We start from the raw sequence: 22,119 nt of genomic DNA, 5'->3' as shown, positions 1-22,119 counted from the left end.
TCACCACCGCAGCAATGTAGTATTTTAAACAAACAGTTTTGAATCAGTGAGGACAGCTGCCAGTAAATCTTTTATGGATCATCCATTTCCATAGCCGTGGTTCCTCAAACAGACAGAGTCATCCGTTCAAATACCCTTTTCTTTCTGCAAAAGGCTGAACCCCAACCTATTGGGTATGGATTTGGCCACGGTGATCCATGCATTTGTGACCAGTGGGATATAGTCAATATTGCAGTGCACTGGACTTAGAAAAACATATAATGATTGGCCCAAGCCACCTGAGGGCTTGCTTGACTCTCCAAACACTCTTGACCTCCCTCTCTGTTACATTCCTCTCGAACTACAGAATGGTGACAAGGCTTCCTCTGCAACTGGCCCAGGATTATAGAACTAACCGCTGAGACAGATCAGACCGGCCATGGATCACAGCACGTTCAGAATGGAATGTGACACTTACCTCTTTGGCTTCATGCCACAATCTTTTCTAAGAAAGGGACTCCTCCAGGTGAATGGAAGAGAAGGAAACAGTGATCTGTACATGTAGAACTGGTACAATTTTTTAAGCATTCAAGACAAGGGATTTCTCTCATTTCATTTGGTTTTTAATTTGGTTTTTCAGACAGGACACGGGACTGGCACTCAGGAGACCAAAATTCTGTTTGGGCTCTGCACTGACCTTCTCTCTGACACTGGGCTGGTCATTTCACCTCTCTGTGCCTCAGTTTACCTCAGACCATTTATCTGTCTTGTTGTCTTAAACTGTAATATGTTCAGAGCAGAGCCTGTCTCTCATTATTTGTTTGTACAGCACCTAGCACAATCCTGATTGGGGGCCAGTAAACACTACTATAATACAAGTAAACAACAATAAAAAGATCATTATTGGAAAGAGCAAGCAAGTAAACTTTGTGACTGGGCTGATAAGTTTTAATGACAATCTCACAAGGCTCCCCTAATAAATCTTTTCTCTCTCTAACTTCTATCTATCCCTTTATACAAAGAAGCTGAATTCCCACAATGAAATAATCTTAGCAAGATTTTAACTCCCAGATATCTGAATGGCTGATATGTAATTAGAAATGACAACATTCAGAGATATTCTAATTCCATATACTTTGTTGGCAGTACCTAAATATGCCATGGCATCTTGTAAAACTACTATTTATGGGGTAGCATAAACAGAGTTATAGACTCATTACCGCTAATTGATTGTCACTAGTTATAGTTTTACACAAAGTGTCTGTTTTGCCACCTAGTGGTTGCTATTGAGAAATTAATTTTGTTTGTACCTCCATCATTCCACTTCTGGACACAGACAAACACAGATAACCTGCTAAATCTGTAAGATTTTGGAGATAAGTAAAACATGAAACAGAAGTACACTCAATGAGCAGCAATTAGAGAAAAAATTACAGTTAAAACTAACTATAAAATTTAACATACACTGCACTTAAACACGGCACAGAAGTCCCTATAAGAAGCATTTGCATCCTTACCAGTGTTAGCAGATCAGAGCCTGAATACAGCCACAGGTTAAAACAGTCGCTAATCTCAAAGGTGGGAATTTTAGAAAGCAAGGATTCAGCATTCTGAATTTGTACCTGTTCTAACTAGAAAAGAGCTGCCTGAAAAAGAGTTTAGATCATGCCTCATAGTGAAGCCAAAGTTTTGGGGCTGCATTCAGCTGTGGTTTGGGAGATTCAGATTTCAGAGTCTGGTTTCGATGAACACGAGCATGCATAGCCTGATGCACCAAGAGTAAGAAACCAAGCATAAGCTTTCTTTGGTTTGTTACTTTTTAGCATATTTAGGGTGTCAGACTTACAACAACATTGACTGACATCTCCTGCCATAGAAGTGCAACGGAAACACAAGTTTTCTTTCCTACCACTGACCTCAGCATTAAGAGATGGATGCCCAATTGTGGTGATGTGGACACCTGTCTACTAAGAGATGGGCAGAAATTAGTTTCCCATCAACAAGTTGTTCAGAGATGTTGCATGAGGACTTCAGGGTTTCTCAATGGCAAGGCTCTAAAATGCTGTCCCTTTAAACCTCTACACATCCAGCTGAGAAGCAGCTAGTCCAAACCCCTGCCAGAGCAACAAAATGTCCAGGTATAGTCCAAAATCCCAAAGAATCAACCTATTCTCTGGGCTCAACCCTTTCCTGGGGTTCCACACTACTTTCCTTCATCTCTAGTATCAAGCACTCTCCTGCCAACCAGTCTGCCTGAGCTCTAGTCTTTGGTGCTTCAGCCCTTCACAGGAGCCAGCCTACCAATCTGCGCCCTGTAGCTTCTTCACCAGCCTAAACACTCTAGTTATAAGGCTCAGGTGTCTGTTGTTATCACCTGTTTTTTGTTTTTAATGTAGTCCCGCCCTCTCTGGCCACCCAAGTGAAGAAAAAGTCCCCCCCACCGCCATTACCCCATCACATGAGAGTAATTATTTATCCTAGGTGGCTGTTCTCTAGCATTTGGAATTTTTGGTAATAGATATTGGGGTATTTTCAAATGTGCTAGGTGATTTAGGTATCTAAGTCCCATTTTCATAAGTGCCGGAGTCATTTAGCAGCCTTTGTCCCATTGATTTCCAATGAGTCTTAGGCCCTTAGTGCCAAATTTTTAAAGGCATCTATAAGGCAGATAGGTGCCAAGTAGGATTTTCAAAAGCACCTATAACAGGGTAGGTGCCTAATTTCTATTGGTTTCATTGAATGTCCCACTGAAATGGGAACTTAGGCTCCTAAGATCAGTAATGGCTGAAAGTTACCCTCAAATGGCTATTCAGTGAACTATGTGAAGAAAGATACTGGTGTCAGTCTAGACCTTAATTTACAGCTGTTGACATCACAAACACATAACAAACAGTTGTTAACAACCGGTACCTTTGCTGACCGTTGATCGGATCCCTCCGGGTCAGGAATGAAACATGGTTGGGATCAGAACAGTGTAGGAAATCTTGCACCACTGCCACCAGAGCTGGACATAATATATGGAGATAGTTCTTCAGTCTCTAATGATGGTTAAATATAGCTCCTGAACACAAGTGAAGTCTTCATTTAAAAGAGAATGACTGTATTGGCATTATAAACACATTTTATTTCAGGTAGCCTGTAAAAACTCAGTGTGGGGGATGCATGCAGCAATCCAAAGTGGACACAACAGGTCTCCCTTACAGAGTTTCTTATTTTTTCTGTGGGGCTGGACCCCTATCTACCACATTAGTTACTTGTTACAAAGCTGTGCCTTTATATATTGGATTTACAGGTGGTGAATTAGTCTAAAAGCCAAAGTGTGTGGATCAATGTCTTTTTTCTTTTTATATCCCTGTACTCCCTCACCCTGTGCCACCTTGGATGGGATTCAGTGACCAAAATGATTGGTCTGTAGAAAAAAGGCAACTCCCCAAACCTTGAATGCTGGGTCTCTATTTTTTTAGGCTACCTTTAAATCTATGCTCCCATAGACACATTTAAAAATATATAATTTTTGCAGTTTTCCTGCCTTGGTTTCTCAAGCTGAGGTTTGTCCGGTTAGTATTTTCCAACCACCTTTTGTCCTTTTCAGATTGAATTTGAAAGACAAGGACAGATAAGCAGTTACAAACGTTTTGTAAGTACCATAAATTTTCAAGGGCTTGGCCTGCTCAAAGAATAATCTACATTGTCCTGGAAGTGTTTCAGTGGATTGCCTTGCATTATCTAAACCATATTTTACTTTGTATAGTACCCTTGATGTGCGGTGTCACAAATCGCTTTACAGAGAGAGCGTCAGCAGAAACCTAAAGGCAAAGTTTCAGAGTAGCAGCCTTGTTAGTCTGTATCAGCAAAAAGAAAAGGAGGACTTGTGGCACCTTAAAGACTAACAAATTTATTTGAGCATAAGCTTTTGTGAGCTACAGCTCACTTCATCGGATGAATGCATCCGATGAAGTGAGCTGTAGCTCATGAAAGCTTATGCTCAAATAAATTTGTTAGTCTCGAAGGTGCCACAAGTCCTGCTTTTCTTTCTAAAGGCAAAGAAAGTTTCAGAGATTAAAGAGACAAAGGTCTACAAGGAGGGTTTGGGGGAGAATGTTCCACAGTGATATGGGTGATTCCAAACTCGCAAGAGGCTGGATGTGTGATCAGCGTGTTAGAGTGCAGAGAGCTCAGGGAGAGTTGTAAACCAGATCAATACCTAATTGGATTTAGAGATTGACACTCAACAATGAACATGATCTGTACGAATACTTTTCAATGAAAGTGAGTATTCTGATTGTAGCATTCCAGGTCTCCGGAAAATCAGGGAGAAATTATTTCAGAATAGTATGAGACAGAGAATTGTAATAGCTGAGGCACAAAGTGATAGAAGAGAGGAGCGGTAGGGTTAAGATAAGGATGAATTCTTTTAACAGTGCAGGGGTAGTGATAGGCAGATGCATAATCAAGGAAGATATGAGTAAGAAAAAGACTGAGGTCTAGGATAAAGCCACTACTTCTGGTACTTAAGCACATGCTGAAGTGCTTAACAGAATCAGGGCCAAAGTGATATGTAGCCAGTCATAAGATTAAAGAGGGCTTTTTACCAAGTTTTTGAAGCTTGCATGACTTTGCAGGAAGTTCTGGTTAGCTGAGGAAATAAGTCAATACAGTCTTGTAGGTAGGAGATATAGATAACAGCAAAAGAATCAGGAGAGATAAATTATATGATTTTGTTTGCATGTGAATAACCACAGTTAAAGCTAGATTCCAGATGAGAAGAAGGCCAAAACAAAAAGAAAATATAAAGCGGAAAAAACACTTGACACAGTGCATTTGGGAAAGAAACAAAAAAGGAAAACAAGATGGAGTGTTGCCTTGATTACAGCGTGTAAGTACATTCACTGTGAGAAAATATTCAAGACTGACGGCCTTTCGGAGAGGCAGGTTTTAGTCACAGACAAGTTATTGGGCTCAATACAATGGTAAATGGGTGAAATGCAATGGCTTATGATATGCAGGTCAGACCAGATGATCTGATAGTCCCTTCTGGCCTTAACATTATATGAAAAATACCCTGCGCTAGAAGGCTTTTCAAATTAGCAGAGAAAGGCCAAACAAGAACCTATAGCTGAAAGCTGAAGCTAGACAAATTTAAAATTGGATGGAGGGCATATATTTTTAAGTCAGGGCAAGTACCATTGGAATAAACTACAACGGAAAAGTTGTGGATTCTTCATCTCTTGAGGTCATCAAATCAAGAGAGGATGCCTTTCTGGGAGATATGCTTCAGTCAAATACAAGTTATTAGGCTCAGTGGAAGAGTAATTGGGTGAAATTCAATGGCCTATGTTATACAGGAGGTCAGGCTTCATTATTTAATAATTAGCTCCCTTCTGACTTTAAAATCTGTGACTGAATCTATGAATCAGCAAGAGAGGTAGGAGTTGGCTGAATAGAAGAGATGACTGGCAGTGCCATCTTTTAACTCAAGAAAAAGAGAGTGAGAGTACTGAAATATCTATCATTAAACATGAGAAGATCGTTGACAGAGGTAAGGAACAAGCTGTTAAGCACTCAGAGTTGGGGCGTCCCCGTGGTATGAAAAGCACGCTTGATTCTTTCAAGGTGGGAGTGCTGGATCAGAAATTAACAGAAGAACACTTCCTCCAAAACTTTGTTGAGGAAATGAAGCCCTGAAGTTGGTTATTATAGCCAGCCCTCATTTTTACACATCAGGGTGTTTAGACTGTTAGCTCTGTAGCTACTGATGTTTGTAAAATAAATTTGTATTTTGTATTCTATAAATAACAGGAAATAACTAATTCAAAGATTTAAAAAAGCTAAAACTTAGGAGGCTTGAGGGCCTCTAGCTCACAGATAATTTACAGTTCAACAACAAGCTAAAGTAATACATATTCATATAAAAGAACTGAGCATTTAAAGAATGGAAAAGGAAAGTCTTACACACTGCATGCATCAGTGGATTTGCTTAGGCTCTGATCCTGAAAACGCCTTCTGCACAAGTTCAATTTTAAACATAGAATCACAGAACTGGAAGGGACCTCGAGAGATCATTTAGTCCAGTCCCCTGCACTCATGGCAGGACTAAGTATTATCTAGACCATCCCGGACAGGTCTGTCTAACCTGCTCTTAAAAATCTCCAATGATGCAGATTCCACAACCTCCCTAGGCAATTTATTCCACAGCTTAACCACTCTGACAGTTAGGAAGTTTTTCCTAATGTCCAACTTAAACCACCCTTGCTGCAATTTAAGCCCATTGTTTCTTGTCCTAGCCTCGGAGGCTAAAAAGAACAATTCTTTCCCTCCTCCTTGTAACAACCTTTTATGTACTTGAAAACCATTATCACGTCCCGCCTCAGTCTTCTCTTCTCCAAACTAAACAAATCCAATTTTCTCAATCTTCCCCCATAGGAAGATGTTTTCTAGACCTTTAATCATTTTTGTTGATCTTCTCTGGACTTTCTCCAATTTGTCCACATCTTTCCTGAAATGGGACACCCAGAACTGGACACAAAACTCCAGTTGAGGCCTAATCAGCGCTGAGTAGAGCAGAAGAATTACTTCTCATGTCCTGCTTACAACACTCCTGCAAATACATCCAGAATGATGTTTGCTTTTTTTGCAACAGTGTTACACTGTTGACTCATATTTAGCTTGTGATCCACTATGACCCTTCAGCAGTATTTCTTCCTAGGCAGTCATTTCCCATTTTGTATGTGTGCAACTGATTGTTCCTTCCTAAGTGGAGTAGTTTGCATTCGTCCTTATTGAATTTCATCTGATTTACTTCAGACCATTTCTCCAGATCATTTTGAATTTTAAACCTGTCCTCTAAAGCACTTGCAACCCCTCCCAGCTTGGTATTGTCCGCAAACTTTATAAGTGTACTCTCTATACCATTAACTAAATCACTGAGTATTTCCATCAAAGTCAATGGACAACATACATACTTACTGTCAAGCACATGAATATTTGCAAATCTGGGACTTAATCTGGGACTGCTGTGGATTAACTGTGTGCTCTAAACAAACTCTTTCCCCTGCTCTATATATTGTTGCCTTCATTTCCCTTTTGTTGGTCTATTTACTGATTCACGGGGGAAAAAAATAATGTTACTGGTCTAAACTGCATCCGAACACATGGCCAATGGAGGTGTAAGATAGGCAGGGGCGCCTCTACCAATTTTGCCGCCCCAAGCAGCTGCTGCTGAATTGCCGACGCGGGACACGGTCTGCCACCCCATTCTGAAAGCCGCCCCAAGCACCTGCTTGGAAAGCTGGTGCCTGGAGCTGGCCCTGATGATAGGGGCAAGTCTTGATATCCCAAGGCCATCACCCTGACTGGGCCTGTCTGTGATTTAGTGCCCCCCAAAGTTATATATTTACTTTACTTTCATATATGTCAAAGCAACACTTGGAGATTTACAAAGGTTATTCCTGAGCATAAACTACTGGATTCTAAAACCAAAATCCTACTCACATCATAAGGCCCTGTGTGATTTTCTGCAAGTTCCTGGTGAGGAGAAGAGTTGGAATTGTCTGTACCGCAGTAGCTTGCAGTATTACCTCTGTGCTTTCTTGTTATTGCCACGGTAAACAGTCTCAGTGAAATCCTGGCCCCACTGAATTCAAAAACAAAACTCCCATTGACTTCAATGGGACCAGGATTTCACTTTCTGACTTTTGATTTTCTCTAATCAACATTCTGGATGGTTCTCTGAAAACATCCACTCAATGTGCAGCAGCAGCCAAAAAAGCGAACAGAATGTTGGGAATCATTAAGAAAGGGATAGATAATAAGACAGAAAATAGAATATTGCCTCTATATAAATCCATGGTACGCCCACATCTTGAATACTGTGTGTAGATGTGGTTGCCCACCTCAAAAAAGACATATTGGAATTGGAAAAGGTTCAGAAAAGGGCAACAAAAATGATTAGGGGTATGGAACAGCTGCCATGAGGAGAGATTAACAAGACTGGGACTTTTCAGCTTGGAAAGGAGATGACTAAAGGGGGATATGATAGAGGTCTACAAAATCTTGACTGGTGTGGAGAAAGTGAATAAGGAAGTGTTATTTACTCCCTCTCATAACACAAGAATTAGGGGGTCATCAAATGAAATTAATAGGCAGCAGGTTTAAGAGAAACAAAGGGAAGTATTTTTTCCACACAACGCACAGTCAACCTGTGGAACTCCTTGCCAGAGGATGTTGTGAAGGCCAAGACTACAAAAAGGTTCATATAAGAACTAGGTAAGTTCATGGAGGATAGGTCCATCAATGGTTATTAGCCAGGATGGGCAGAGATGGTGTCAGAAGCTGGGAACGGGCAACAGGGGCGGGATCACTTGATGATTACCTGTTCTGTTCATTCCCTCTGGGGCACCTGGCATTGGCCACTGTTGGAAGACAGGATGCTGAGCTAGATGGACCTCTGGTCTGACCCAGAATGGCCGTTCTTATGTTGTTACACGTTTGCGGAGAATAAGGCTCCATGAATAAAATATATATGGCTTAGAAAGATTACTTTTAAGATTTGCTTCCCACTATTCTGAGTTTGCTTCTTGCAGTAGCTAAAAATAAAACCATACAAGATAAGATGCTGACTGGAAGGCATGAGATGCACTGTCCTAGGGATTGGGGTTCCACAACCACCGCTCCGAAGAGGTGGAGGCGGGTGGTGGTTGTCGGGGACTCTCTCCTCAGGGGGACTGAGTCATCTATCTGCCGCCCTGACGGGGAAAACCGAGAAGTCTGCTGCTTTCCAGGAGCTAGGATTCATGATGTGACGGAGAGACTGCCGAGACTCATCAAGCCCTTGGAATCATAGAATATCAGGGTTGGAAGGGACCTCAGGAGGTCATCTAGTCCAACCCCCTGCTCAAAGCAGGACCAATCCCCAATTAAATCATCCCAGCCAGGGCTTTGTCAAGCCTCACCTTAAAAACTTCCAAGGAAGGAGATTCTATCACCTCCCTAGGTAACGCATTCCAGTGTTTCACCACTCTCCTAGTGAAAAAGTTTTTCCTAATATCCAACCTAAACCTCCCCCACTGCAACTTGGAACCATTACTCCTTGTCCTGTCCTCTTCTACCACTGAGAATAGTCTAGAACCATCCTCTCTGGAACCACCTCTCAGGTAGTTGAAAGCAGCTATCAAATCCCCCCTCATTCTTCTCTTCTGCAGACTAAACAATCCCAGTTCCCTCAGCCTCTCCTCATAAGTCATGTGTTCCAATCCCCTAATCATTTTTGTTGCCCTTCGTTGGACTCTCTCCAATTTATCCACATCCTTCTTGTAGTGTGGGGCCCAAAACTGGACACAGTACTCCAGATGAGGCCTCACCAATGTCAAATAGAGGGGAAAGATCACGTCCCTCGATCTGCTCGCTATGCCCCTACTTATACATCCCAAAATGCCATTGGCCTTCTTGGCAACAAGGGCACACTGCTGACTCATATCCAGCTTCTCGTCCACTGTCAACCCTAGGTCCTTTTCCGCAGAACTGCTGCCTAGCCATTCGGTTCCTAGTCTGTAGCGGTGCATTGGATTCTTCCATCCTAAGTGCAGGACCCTGCACTTATCCTTATTGAACCTCATCAGATTTCTTTTGGCCCAATCCTCCAATTTGTCTAGGTCCCTCTGATCACTACCCCTTCCTGATTCTCCACGTGGGCACCAATGATACTGCCAAGAATGACCCCTTGTGCGGATCACTACGGACTACGTGGCTTTGGGAAGAAGGATAAAGGAGTTTGAGGCGCAAGTGGTGTTTTCGTCTATCCTCCCCATGGAAGGAAAAGGCCTGGGTAGAGACCGTCGAATTGTGGAAGTCAACAAAAGGCTACGCGGGTGGTGTCGGATAAAAGGCTTTGGATTCTTTGACCATGGGATGGTGTTCCAAGAAGGAGAAGTGCGAGGCAGAGACGGGCTCCACCTAACGAAAAGAGGGAAGAGCATCTTCGCAAGCAGGCTGGCTAACCTAGTGGGGAGCGCTTTAAACTAGGTTCCCGGGGGGAAGGAGACCAAAGCCCTGAGGTAAGGGGGGGAAGTGGGATGCCGGGAGGAAGCACGAGCAGGTGTGCGCGAGAGGGGAGGGCTCCTGCCTCATACTGAGAAAGAGGGACGATCAGCGAGTTATCTCAAGTCCCTATACACAAATGCAAGAAGCCTGGGAAACAAGCAGGGAGAACTGGAAGTCCTAGCACAGTCAAGGAATTATGATGTGACTGGAATAACAGAGACTTGGTGGGATAACTCACATGACTGGAGTACTGTCATGGATGGATATAAACTGTTCAGGAAGGACAGGCAGGGCAGAAAAGGTGGGGGAGTTTCATTGTATGTAAGAGAGCAGTATGACTGCTCAGAGCTCCGGTATGAAACTGCAGAAAAACCTGAGTGTCTCTGGATTAAGTTTAGAAGTGTGAGCAACAAGGGTGATGTCGTGGTGGGAGTCTGCTATAGACCACCAGACCAGGGGGATGAGATGGACGAGGCTTTCTTCTGACAACTAACGGAAGTTACTAGATCGCAGGCCCTGGTTCTCATGGGAGACTTCAATCACCCTGATATCTGCTGGGAGAGCAATACAGCAGCGCACAGACAATCCAGGAAGTTTTTGGGAAGTGTCGGGGACAATTTCCTGGTGCAAGTGCTGGAGAAACCAACTGGGGGCAGAGCTCTTCTTGACCTGCTGCTCACAAACCGGGAAGAATTAGCAGGGGAAGCAAAAGTGGATGGGAACCTGGGAGGCAGTGATCATGAGATGGTCGAGTTCGGGATCCTGACACAGGGAAGAAAGGAGAGCAGCAGAATACGGACCCTGGACTTCAGAAAAGCAGACTTTGACAACCTCAGGGAACTGATGGGCAGGATCCCCTGGGAGAATAACATGAGGGGGAAAGGAGTCCAGGAGAGCTGGCTGTATTTTAAAGAATCCTTATTGAGGTTACGGGGACAAACCATCCCGATGTGTAGAAAGAATAGTAAATATGGCAGGCAACCAGCTTGGCTTAACAGTGAAATCCTTGCTGATCTTAAACACAAAAAAGAAGCTTACAAGAAGTGGAAGATTGGACAAATGACCAGGGAAGACTATAAAAATATTGCTCGGGCATGCAGGAGTGAAATCAGGAAGGCCAAATCACATCTGGAGGTGCAGCTAGCAAGAGATGTTAAGAGTAACAGGAAGGGTTTCTTCAGGTATGTTAGCAACAAGAAGAAAGTCAAGGAAAGTGTGGGCCCCTTACTGAATGAGTGAGGCAACCTAGTGACAGAGGATGTGGAAAAAGCTAATGTATTCAATGCTTTTTTTGCCTGTCTTCACGAACAAGGTCAGCTCCCAGACTACTGCACTGGGCAGCACAGCATGGGGAGGAGGTGACCAGCCCTCTGTGAAGAAAGAAGTGGTTCAGGACTATTTAGAAAAGCTGGACGAGCACAAGTCCATGGGGCCGGATGCGCTGCATCCTAGAGTGCTAAAGGAGTTGGCGGATGTGATTGCAGAGCCATTGGCCATTATCTTTGAAAACTCCTGGCGATCGGGGGAGGTCCCGGACAACTGGAAAAAGGCTAATGTAGTGCCCATCTTTAAAAGAGGGAAGAAGGAGGATCCGGGGAACTACAGGCTAGTCAGCCTCACCTCAGTCCCTGGAAAAATCATGGAGCAGGTCCTCAAGGCATCAATTCTAAAGCACTTAGAGGAGAGGAAAGTGATCAGGAACAGTCAGCATGGATTCACCAAGGGCAAGTCATGCCTGATGAATCTAATTGCCTTCTATGATGAGATAACTGGCTCTGTGGATGAGGGGAAAGCAGTGGATGTGTTGTTCCTTGACTTCAGCAAAGCTTTTGACACGGTCTCCCACAGTATTCTTGCCAGGAAGTTAAAGAAATATGGGCTGGATGAATGGACAATAAGGTGGATAGAAAGCTGGCTAGATTGTCAGGCTGAACGGGTTGTGATCAACGGCTCCTTGTCTAGTTGGCAGCCCGTATCAAATGGAGTGCCCCAACGGTCGGTCCTGGGGCCGGTTTTGTTCAATATCTTCATAAATGATCTGGAGGATGGTGTGGATTGCACCCTCAGCAAGTTTGCAGATGACACTAAACTGGGAGGAGAGGTAGATACGCTGGTGGGTAGGGATAGGACACAGAGGGACCTAGACAAATTGGAGGATTGGGCCAAAAGAAATCTGATGAGGTTCAACAAGGACAAGCGCAGAGCCCTGCACTTAGGACGGAAGAATCCCATGCACCGCTACAGACTAGGGGCCGAATGGCTAGGCAGCAGTTCTGCAGAAAAGGACCTAAGGGTTACAGTGGACGAGAAGCTGGATATGAGTCAACAGTGTGCAATTGTTGCCAAGAAGGCCAATGGCATTTTGGGATGTATAAGTAGGGGCATTACCAGCAGATCGAGGGACGTGATCGTTCCCCTCTGTTTGACATTGGTGAGACCTCATCTGGAGTACTGTGTCCAGTTTTAGGCCCCACACTACAAGAAGGATGTGGAAAAATTGGAAAACGTCCAGCAGAGCACAACAAAAATGATTAGGGGACTGGAACACATGACTTATGAGGAGAGGCTAAAGGAACTGGGATTGTTTAGTCTGCGGAAGAGAAGAATGAGGGGGGGATTTGATAGCTGCTTTCAACTACCTGAAAGTGGGTTCCAAAGAGGATGGATCTAGACTATTCTCAGTGGTAGCGGATGACAGAACGAGGAGTAATGGTCTCAAGTTGCAGTGGGGGAGGTTTAGGTTGGATATTAGGAAAAACTTTTTCACTAGGAGGGTGGTGAAACACTGGAATGCATTACCTAGGGAGGTGGTGGAATCTCCTTCCTTGGAAATTTTTAAGGTCAGGCTTGACAAAGCCCTGGCTGGGATGATTTAATTGGGGATCGGTCCTGCTTTGAGCAGGGGGTTGGACTAGATAACCTCCTGAGGCCCCTTCCAGCCCTGATATTCTATTCTATGATTCTAAGAGGACACCTGAAAACAATATCGAAATAAATGCCGAGTGGCTCCACCCGAAATCCAACATACTTTAAAACGGTTCTGCAGTTTTGAAGGAAGTATCGTCAAGGTTTTCAATATAATTTTGTCAGGCCACACCTCTCTGTGATCATAAAGTAAAATAAACCAAACAACACACAGTGTTTATGTAGAACTTCCACAAAAGAAGTTTATTGTTTTGTTACTGTTGTGCCCCCTCTGCTGTCTCAGCAGCATAATAAATATTGTTACCATACTGTAGCTGATGATGCTGGTGCACAAAATGAGGAAGTAAATCAAAAGCTATCTTAATTTCAAACTTCATTAGAAACACAGGATAAAGATCAACATTTATGAAATGGAAAAGGGAAAAATGGTATGGAAAGAGTTTTTATTTTTCAAGCTTCCAAGAGCGTATTACAAACAACGGAGAGCAAAGTAAAGCTAGAAATGAAATACTTGACAGCATCCTTTTAAAAATTACATCTAAGAAACCTAATAAAAGTTGAATAAACAAACAGATACTAGAAATAAAAATTTTTACACATATGATATTTGTCTGGGATTTTTATTTCTTTAAAATAATTCATACAAATGGTTACAGTCACAAACATGATTTTAACCAAAAATATTGCTAGCCTACCACATTACCAGGAAGGAATCAATGTAGGCAATGAAATGCTGCTACTTTTCAGTAGTCTAGTGCCTTTTTCGCAAACCACCAATAATATATACTTTAACTGGTGACAAAAAGCACAATGCTTGTTTATACAAAACCTTTTTTTTTTCCTCAAAATCTCTTTGCAATGTTGACTTCATTTTGAAATAAGGGAATTCATGCCAAAATAAGGAAAAACTGTTTTTTCTTTTGTTTACTAAATCATTCTAAAAAATAAGACAAGCAGGTAGAAAAAACAATGCACTGTGTGGCGTAGAAAGAAAAATGGGAAAAATTCATTGTCCTGAGAAGTTTGCCAACTGCCTCATTTTTGGGCATGTTTTAACATATAAAAGAAAGGATTTTAATCTCAAAATTGGTTTGTTGAATGTCTCCCTTATGTGTTTTTTCCTTGTTGACAGCTAAGCAAAACAAACCCTTTTTAATGTTCTAAAAACTGTACACAGACAAGTACATTCATGATATAATTAACTACTAACTTCTTTTGCTTAACAAAGAACCCATAGGACACAGAAACAGTGAATCAGTCCACTGGACAGGGACAAACTACAATTTATATGGAGGAAAAAACGTTTCCAAATCTTCTTTTCGTCTCCCACCTTTTCCTTTTATACTGTATATTGGACCAGTTTCTAAAACAATTATTGTCTCCTCCTGTAAGTTCATGGTTTTGCCTTTATTCAAAATCCAGATTTTTTCCACACACTCTCTGAAGTTGAAATCTCCAATGTTGGGAATGCTGTTTTCTTAGGCTACAATTGGTCACTTGGGTGGTCTCTATCAGCTTCTGGTTTGACTGTTTGGCCGGGGGAAGGAGCATGTGGTGGATGGGCTACAGCAGGAAGGCCGTGTGATAAAGACATGGGGTTAGGAACTATTCCTTCTACTGCTGTAGGTATGCCAGCTGGAGCCACGCTTACAACACCTGGGGGATACCTGCTAAGAGAGGAAAATGAGAACAATTAAAACTCAGAGATGGCTGATGGCAAAGCCCACCTGGCCCAGGAATTGTGCCATCTTCAAGGAGAATGGCAACAATTTTTGTTTTGTGTATGTAAAGCTCAAGATGACTGCACCATATACAGGTGTTGTTAATTAAGGTAATCAACACTTTACTTTAACCAGATTAGAAATGGGAATTTGATAATTCCTTCACATTCCTGGCTTGCTGGTTCATCTGACAGCATGAGTGACAACATATATATCAAAAACATGAACTGAAAGAGCCATTCCACTCTAAAATTATGATCCTGACCCTTCACAGTCACTGGGAGTCTTACAATTGACTTCACTGGGTGCAATGTTGGACCCTATCTCCTTATTTTCCTTTCCTCTTGGCTTTTCTGAATTTCTCCTGTGGGACTGAAGCATACCAAAGGATTCTTTTGTAAAGTTTTGAAATCAGTTGAATGGGTTTCAAGATCATGTGAATCTGAAACAATGTCTTTTCTTTTAAAATAAACATACAAACTTAGTCAACTAGGACTGTGTTACAAAACACAGTGGAGTATCTTAGTCCATGAGTAGTCTCATTTAAACCAATGGGACTACTCATGGAGTAAGGTTCTATTCAGTCTAAGGGTGGCAAAATTGAGCCCTAAAAACTTGATTTGGTTTTTGAACTTCAAACTTGCTATAGACCTTCAGCATGTGGGAAGGAATGGGGAGGTCACAAACAAAGAACTGTGTTTGTGTTTTGTTACTTTTCCTGGGCAAGCATCATGGTTAAATATTGTAGGGGTTTGCAAGAGAATAACATTTTCAATCTGGTTTTATAGTGGCCGTGATATTATCAAGGCACCAAAAATGGCAAATCGGCAGCTCATGGTCTCTAGATTCTGTGCAACTGACATTTCAATAACAGCTATGTGTGTCTATCCTCTTTTGTGAGGTTACCAATTTTTTTTTAATCTTCAGCCAAATGCCTCCAGTTCATCTTTAGGGGTTCTCTCATACCAGCCACTTATTGTATCCTATAATTCTCTCCCCCACTCCAATCATAAAAACATGCAATTGTCTTTTGTTGTCCTCAACTGGCATTGTGTTTACCCAAGGGCCTTAATGAGGGTGTTTATTTTAAAAGTAGCAGTGTAATCTGCTGGCCTATTACTCATTTAGACTAAATGGCAGGAATTACAATTGAAGCCTATTGAAACTTTTCTAAATATCAGGGTGGAATTTGGCTGCAATGGCCAGCAAACTCAGAGGAGAGGAAGCAGCATGGAAGCAGCTTTTCTGCTTCATCACCTAAATCCCACAGAAGAGTCACGTCACAAACACCATACAACTAGAGCTCTGAATGGCTTTTGGGGAAGACATGGCAGGCCAGGAAGTTATCTGTTGGCCTGCTCACTTTGGTGGAGGCTCCCACAGATGTTAATGCTGTTCCTAATGTTGGGATATCTGTTGATTTAGAGGATCATACCATCTGTCGGCCAACAAATTTAATTCCTCATCCCCCACCCACACGCAACAGAGTACCTTCCATGGAACTCTGCAAGTGTTAATTTACAGAGTGCTTCTCTGCCCCTCCAGAGAGTTTATTCCAGATTGAATTGGCAACTGAAAATGAAATTAGTTCCTACTTTCAGTACTTCAATTTGAATCTTATCAAATTTACTTCAATGCCTATGAATACCTTACAACAGGGCACTGTTTTATTTATTCATATTTAATTTTGAAAAGGGTTTATTCAATAGTGTTTTGTACAAAAATTAAAATACATATCATGAGAGGACAATAATTCTCAAATTAAAAGACACTCCCAACATAGCAGCCCTTGCAACAAAGATTCTCCAGCTTCCAACATCAACCCCTCACCATCTGCCCATTCCTGAAATACTCATGGAAATACACTGTGCTGTCCATGTGCCCACACGGTCAACAAATTTGGGCTCTGACAAATCAGGAAGGGAGCAAATTCCAAAATTGTGTTCTCTTCATAGAGAATTTCCTTCCAGACAGCATCTCCCATTTAAACCATATAGGTTCTAGGTCAGGAGTCTCTATTAATCACAGCTTTGTTATGAACTGGGTCTGTTTCAAACTCTGTGGAGAAAATCATGCATTGCCTGCAGAATGATATCACCTTTAGTGTTTGCACAGTAATCCCAATTAATACTAGTAATGAACTATCTTGTGATCCAAATTCTGACCTTCAACCCCTCTTAGCAGAAAAGTGTTTCCTATAAATCTAACATCCAAGAGTCACACAATTACTCTTTTGTCCTGAATCTAAACTGGGCTTTATATCAACCAGAATACTGATAACATGTCTCTTTGCTGATGCCGCACTAATACTGCTCCTGTACTCCCAATTTATTTTGCCATGAACTTTTGGTAAATTCTGTCTCGTTACTTTATTTTCCCTAATTCAGCTATAACAGTGTTATTCCAACCTTTTAATCAATCTTACCTTTAAACACATGTCATGTAAATTCAGCAGTCATTTTATATATGCACCTGGCATTTGCAGCCCCGTTGCTTCACTGTTTCATTCTCTCTTACACTGTTAATCAGCTGATGAATTCTATCCAGAGTCTTACAGTCCCTCTCTCCCAACCCTTCATCTCTGGCATCAATAATCCAAAAAACAAGCCAGGTAACTGTGTCATAAACTAATCTAATTGCCCCAGCAGAACCAAGACATAGCTGATCTCACCTTTGTCAAGCTGCTCCTCTCCCCTCCGCCCCCATAGCACTTTATAACAAAATCTCTAACCTTCTGACCTGGGATTAACAATTTACCCATTTTCAATGTAATCCACTTTATTATTATTTACATTGTAGTAGTGCCTAGAGGCCCCAGCCCCACTGGGCTAGGTGCTGTACAAACACATGACAAGAGAATGTCTCCATCCCAAAGTGTTTATAATTTAAGTAAAGATTTTCTCTTCCAGGCAGAGTGTGTGAATCACTCTTTAAATACTCTTTAACATGCTATTCATTGTATAATTTATTCCAGTACAGGTAACAACAATAATATCTAAAGTATGGTTATGCTATTCTTGTCTGTATCTGTTTGAAGGCAGAAGACATTTCAATATCTGTAAACTGCATGATCTCTGTGTCTACTGTGGGTCATGTCAATGTATCTGGCTGTATCTTGCACTTTGTGTCATAGTAAACAGAGGTGTATTATTTAACAAGTAGTCCAATAATGAATATACAACAATAATACACCGCAGTGCATGCCTCTATTTTACCTAAGAATTAAGACTATTACATATAGGTTGGTTCCTTTCCATTTCTCTTACATAATTCATCAAACTTCTCAGGTACATCATTAATCTTTGCTTCTGGAACAGTAACTACAGTCCTCTTTGCCTGACCTTCTTAACAGACCGGCTACCCATGTTTAGCATACAATAAATGAGAGATTTCTTTTCTGCAAGATATTATGATTTTCAAAAGGCATTTGATCTGGATTATGTTCAGCTGGTAATTGCTGAACGTTCTTCTTTGCTTGTAACAACAACATATTTGATTCACTTAGGAGTTCTATCCCTTATCACTATTCAAATAATGATATTTCCAGGATGTTCTTGTTCTAAAATGTTCTTGTTAGTTTTAGTCTACCAAAAGGCATTTTATACATATTTGCATTTTATACATATAAATGATCATCCACATTCTTATCCATATGGTTTTTAGCACATCTGAAAAATCATGCTCCTTGTGAGAGACTGCACAACTCAACTGACTGACTGAAAGTCTCATACTGGAAACAGAAGATAAGACAGAAATAGTTGTTTCAAACCATCAATTTAACTTTTGTGCTAAAAGCAGAATGGAATTTAACACTAGCAAGTACTGTTATTTAAATTCATTCTTTCATAAAGCCTCAGCTTCAAATCCATATGTTTTTATATCACCACAACCAATATGGCAATTGTTCCCATTGGCATTTCTTAAAGACTACCCTACATTGGTTTGTACAGATACAATTTATCAAGTTATTTCAGAAATCTTCCTCCAAATTAAGAAATTGTACAGTACTTTCTTCTCAGTCACTCAGTAGTACTGCCCTCTCTACTGAATTTAGAAAATCTTAACTAAATGCAAAAGCTGTGTGTATTTATGGAAATATTACAAATTTTCATAGATTCATAGATACTAAGGTCAGAAGGGACCATTATGATCATCTAGTCCGACCTCCTGCACAACGCAGGCCATAGAATCTCACCCATCCACTCCTGTGAAAAACCTCTCACCTATGTCTGAGCTACCGAAGTCCTCAAATCGTGGTTTAAAGACTTCAAGGAGCAGAGAATCCTCCAGCAAGTGACCCATGCCCCGTGCTACAGAGGAAGGCGAAAAACCTCCAGGGCCTCTTCCAATCTGCCCTGGAGGAAAATTCCTTCCTGACCCCAAATATGGTGATCAGCTAAACCCTGAGCATATGGGCAAGATTCACCAGCCAGATACTACAGAAAATTCTTTCCTGGGTAACTCAGATCCCACCCCATCTAACATCCCTTCACAGGCCATTAGGCCTATTTACCATGAATATTTAAAGATCAATTAATTACCAAAATCATGTTATCCCATGTTTTCCTTTGAAACTGGCAAATGAAGTTGTGAAATGTTTTAAACTTTTACTATGCTTTTGAAAAAAAATGAATGCATGAACTTGCTATTTTCCTATTCCTAAAAATATTCTTGATACAGTTGGTTTTGGTTACACTTCTGTACTTATATTACTCCAATTAAATACATATTAAAGCTCTGATCCTGTAAAGTCTTATGCATGTGTTTAACTATCCTCTAAACGGAATTATTCTGTGCATAACTTTCCTATGCTTAACTTTCTGTTGAGGCCAGTAAAAATAGCTTTATTCTTTGATATGTTTTATTCTTTTACTTAGAGCAATAGATAGGCACATTTAACAAAAATAAAATAAATTACAAATTGTTCTGATCTGTATGTATATATAACGATTTTGATCAAGACAAAGTTAATACTTTCCTTGAAGCATAGAATACTTGCCAATATATAGATGATGACATTGGACCCTGAGGCCTGGATCCTGAAAGGTATTTAGGCACCTAGCTCCCATGGATTTAAAATACCTATATATCTTTCAGGACATGGGCCTGTCAGCCCAAAGCTACATTCTGATTGGTCACTTGGATCTTTCTGATAATGTTACAACTGTGCTTCACCCGGTGCACAACTAGGGCTTCAACACTGACACACACAGAGACATACACATACAACGTCCCTTCACTCATTATGAGTGAGGGGAAATGCTGATAGGGAGGGCAAAGAAAATAAACAGCCCTTGGAGCATGTGGGAGGAAAGGAACCTGGGGAAGATAAGGAAAAAAGTGAAGGACTGAAGAAGAATTATGACAGTTTTGAACTGTCCCCAACCTCAAGACGTTGCTTTTCAGCAGTAGTTTCGTGGCCTTGTAAACCACTTTAACTCAATTCACAGTGTAAAATCTCAGCTGGGAGCTGCAAGAATGGGCATCTGCTTTTTATAAGAGTAAATGGCTTGAAATTGGCTTGGAGCCATGAACAGCCACTTTTAAGGCATCAGCAGATAAAGAGATGGGGAAAAAGCAGTCAAAACAGTCCCAGGAACTTACAGAAGAGATAAAATAGCAAAAAATAGAGAAATTCAAAATAGTAGTGAAATAATATTTATAAACTTCTGCCTATTTTATCTTATCAATGTACTATGAACTACTACTTACAGTGGGAGGATAAAATGACTAGTCCCAAAAATGCTTTGTAAAGAACATTTAAAAAAGAAATGAAATGTACAATTAAGATGACACTTTCTCCATATACATTTATAACAGCAAAGAGCTACTCCAGAAAGTGCATTGGTGGGCTTTTTGTACATATCTTAGGGGGTTAAAAGCAACTAAGATGTGTACCAATAGCTTACTAATGTAACCCCGCTGTGGCTTGCAGCCATATTATTACCTTCGGCAAAATGAACATTAGCTTCCACTGAACTGATTGCAGCCAGTCAGGACTGCTTCCCTTGCACATACAATCTGCACTGTTCCAAACACTGGCATTGGTGTCTTCCGAAGAGGCAACGAATAGAAGCATACTGACTTATTACATCACTGATTTCAGTCAATCATGATCATGTATGTAGCAATTATATAGTAATAAAAATCTATATATACAGGCCGAATCCAACAATAATTTCACAAAATCCTTTTATTAAATGGTGGCTCTTTCTTTTCTTTAAGCTGGAATAGTTGTCTCTGAGATAAAGAGCTATTTCTTTTTCTACTTAAGTATCCTTACCTGTATGCAGCACCATTAAGCTCTGGATGAACTACTCCTGGATCCATGCTGGCCCAGTGTGTAGCTGCAGTCAAATGATCTTTGTTAACACAGTTTTTCAGGCTGTCTGGAATACGACCTAGAGAGTGGATATGAAATACAACATGGAATAAAACATGGATATATCATGTATACTAAATAATGAAGTTTAAGTATACTATATGGTATAAATAATAACATATGTTATAAATCTCTGTTTCATTTTTGTTTACTCTCTCCCACATCCAGCCTCTTCCTAAATCCTGTCACTGATTTACCTGTGTCATCTCTAAAGTCCATCTTTCCCAAATTGCAAAAACCTGTATCCATACTCTGGCTGTCCTTCAGCTCCAACACTGCAGTCTTCTCCTCTCGGTCTCTGACCTTTTCTTCCTGCATTCTGTTTCAGTAACAGCAAACACACACTTCTGAAAAACTGGGATGAAATCATACTTCCACTGCAGTCAATGGGAATTTTGCCATGGACTTGAATGGAACCAGAATTTCACCCCGGACTCTTATTTACCCTCTTCCTTACTCAAATTCCTCCTTAAATATCCACTGCACATTTTCACCTCTCAGTCTCCAAGTATTTCCTACATTTCTAAAGGTAAATTTAAATACATCTGATGATTGCTCTCTCTCTAACCATTTCCTTCAGTATATTTGCTTAGATTTCATGCAGCCTTCAAGTTACAACTCTTCAGCTTTTTACGGCCAGATGCAACATGAACCGAAGAAAATGGAAAGACTCCCAAATGATTTCAATGGGTGCTGAATTAGTCTTGAATGTCAGTTTTTGGGATGATCTTGGTTCCCTACTATAAAATAGATTATACTAATCCCGCTCCCATTGAAGTAAATGATTGTATTTCCATTGACTTTAATGGGATCTGGACTGGATCCTGTGTCTATTTTCGGCACCTATCCTGCAAGCATCTTCCTTCTTGGGAAATCTGAGACAAAGGGTTCATTTAATTTCATATATTGATCTTTTCAAATCACTATATTAGCCTTGCTGCCATTTAGACACCCCACCAGTCCCCCTTGCTAACATTTATTTTGCACTTTTGTTTATTTTAAATGTATTTTGCAATCTTCTTTCAACCTGTGACTTTTACTTTTCTGTGTCACACTCCCTTTTTTCAGAGTGGA

At 41.0% G+C, this 22,119-nt stretch overlaps 1 protein-coding gene across 12 annotated transcripts in view; it reads right to left on the bottom strand.

Moving 5' to 3' along the window:
• Nucleotides 1-13,228: 13,228 nt before the first annotated feature.
• Nucleotides 13,229-22,119, bottom strand: part of CTBP1 (C-terminal binding protein 1) — a 358,365-nt gene continuing 349,474 nt past the window's right edge. For 6 of the 12 annotated variants that reach the window (XM_074951849.1, XM_074951852.1, XM_074951848.1 and 3 more), the window contains 2 exons: nt 20,947-21,064; nt 13,232-14,612 (listed from right to left, as the gene is read on the bottom strand). In XM_074951849.1, coding sequence (XP_074807950.1) covers nt 14,426-14,612; nt 20,947-21,064 — 305 coding nt within the window. In that variant the 3' untranslated portion in view covers nt 13,232-14,425. Of the gene's footprint in view, nt 14,613-20,946; nt 21,065-22,119 lie in introns of all 12 variants that reach the window. The other 6 variants (XM_074951857.1, XM_074951856.1, XM_074951851.1 and 3 more) reach the window with 2 other exon arrangements.

This window comes from Natator depressus, chromosome 4, assembly GCF_965152275.1.
Source record: "Natator depressus isolate rNatDep1 chromosome 4, rNatDep2.hap1, whole genome shotgun sequence".
Lineage (NCBI taxonomy): Eukaryota > Metazoa > Chordata > Testudines > Cheloniidae > Natator > Natator depressus.
This window is presented reverse-complemented; position numbering and strand designations above follow the sequence as displayed.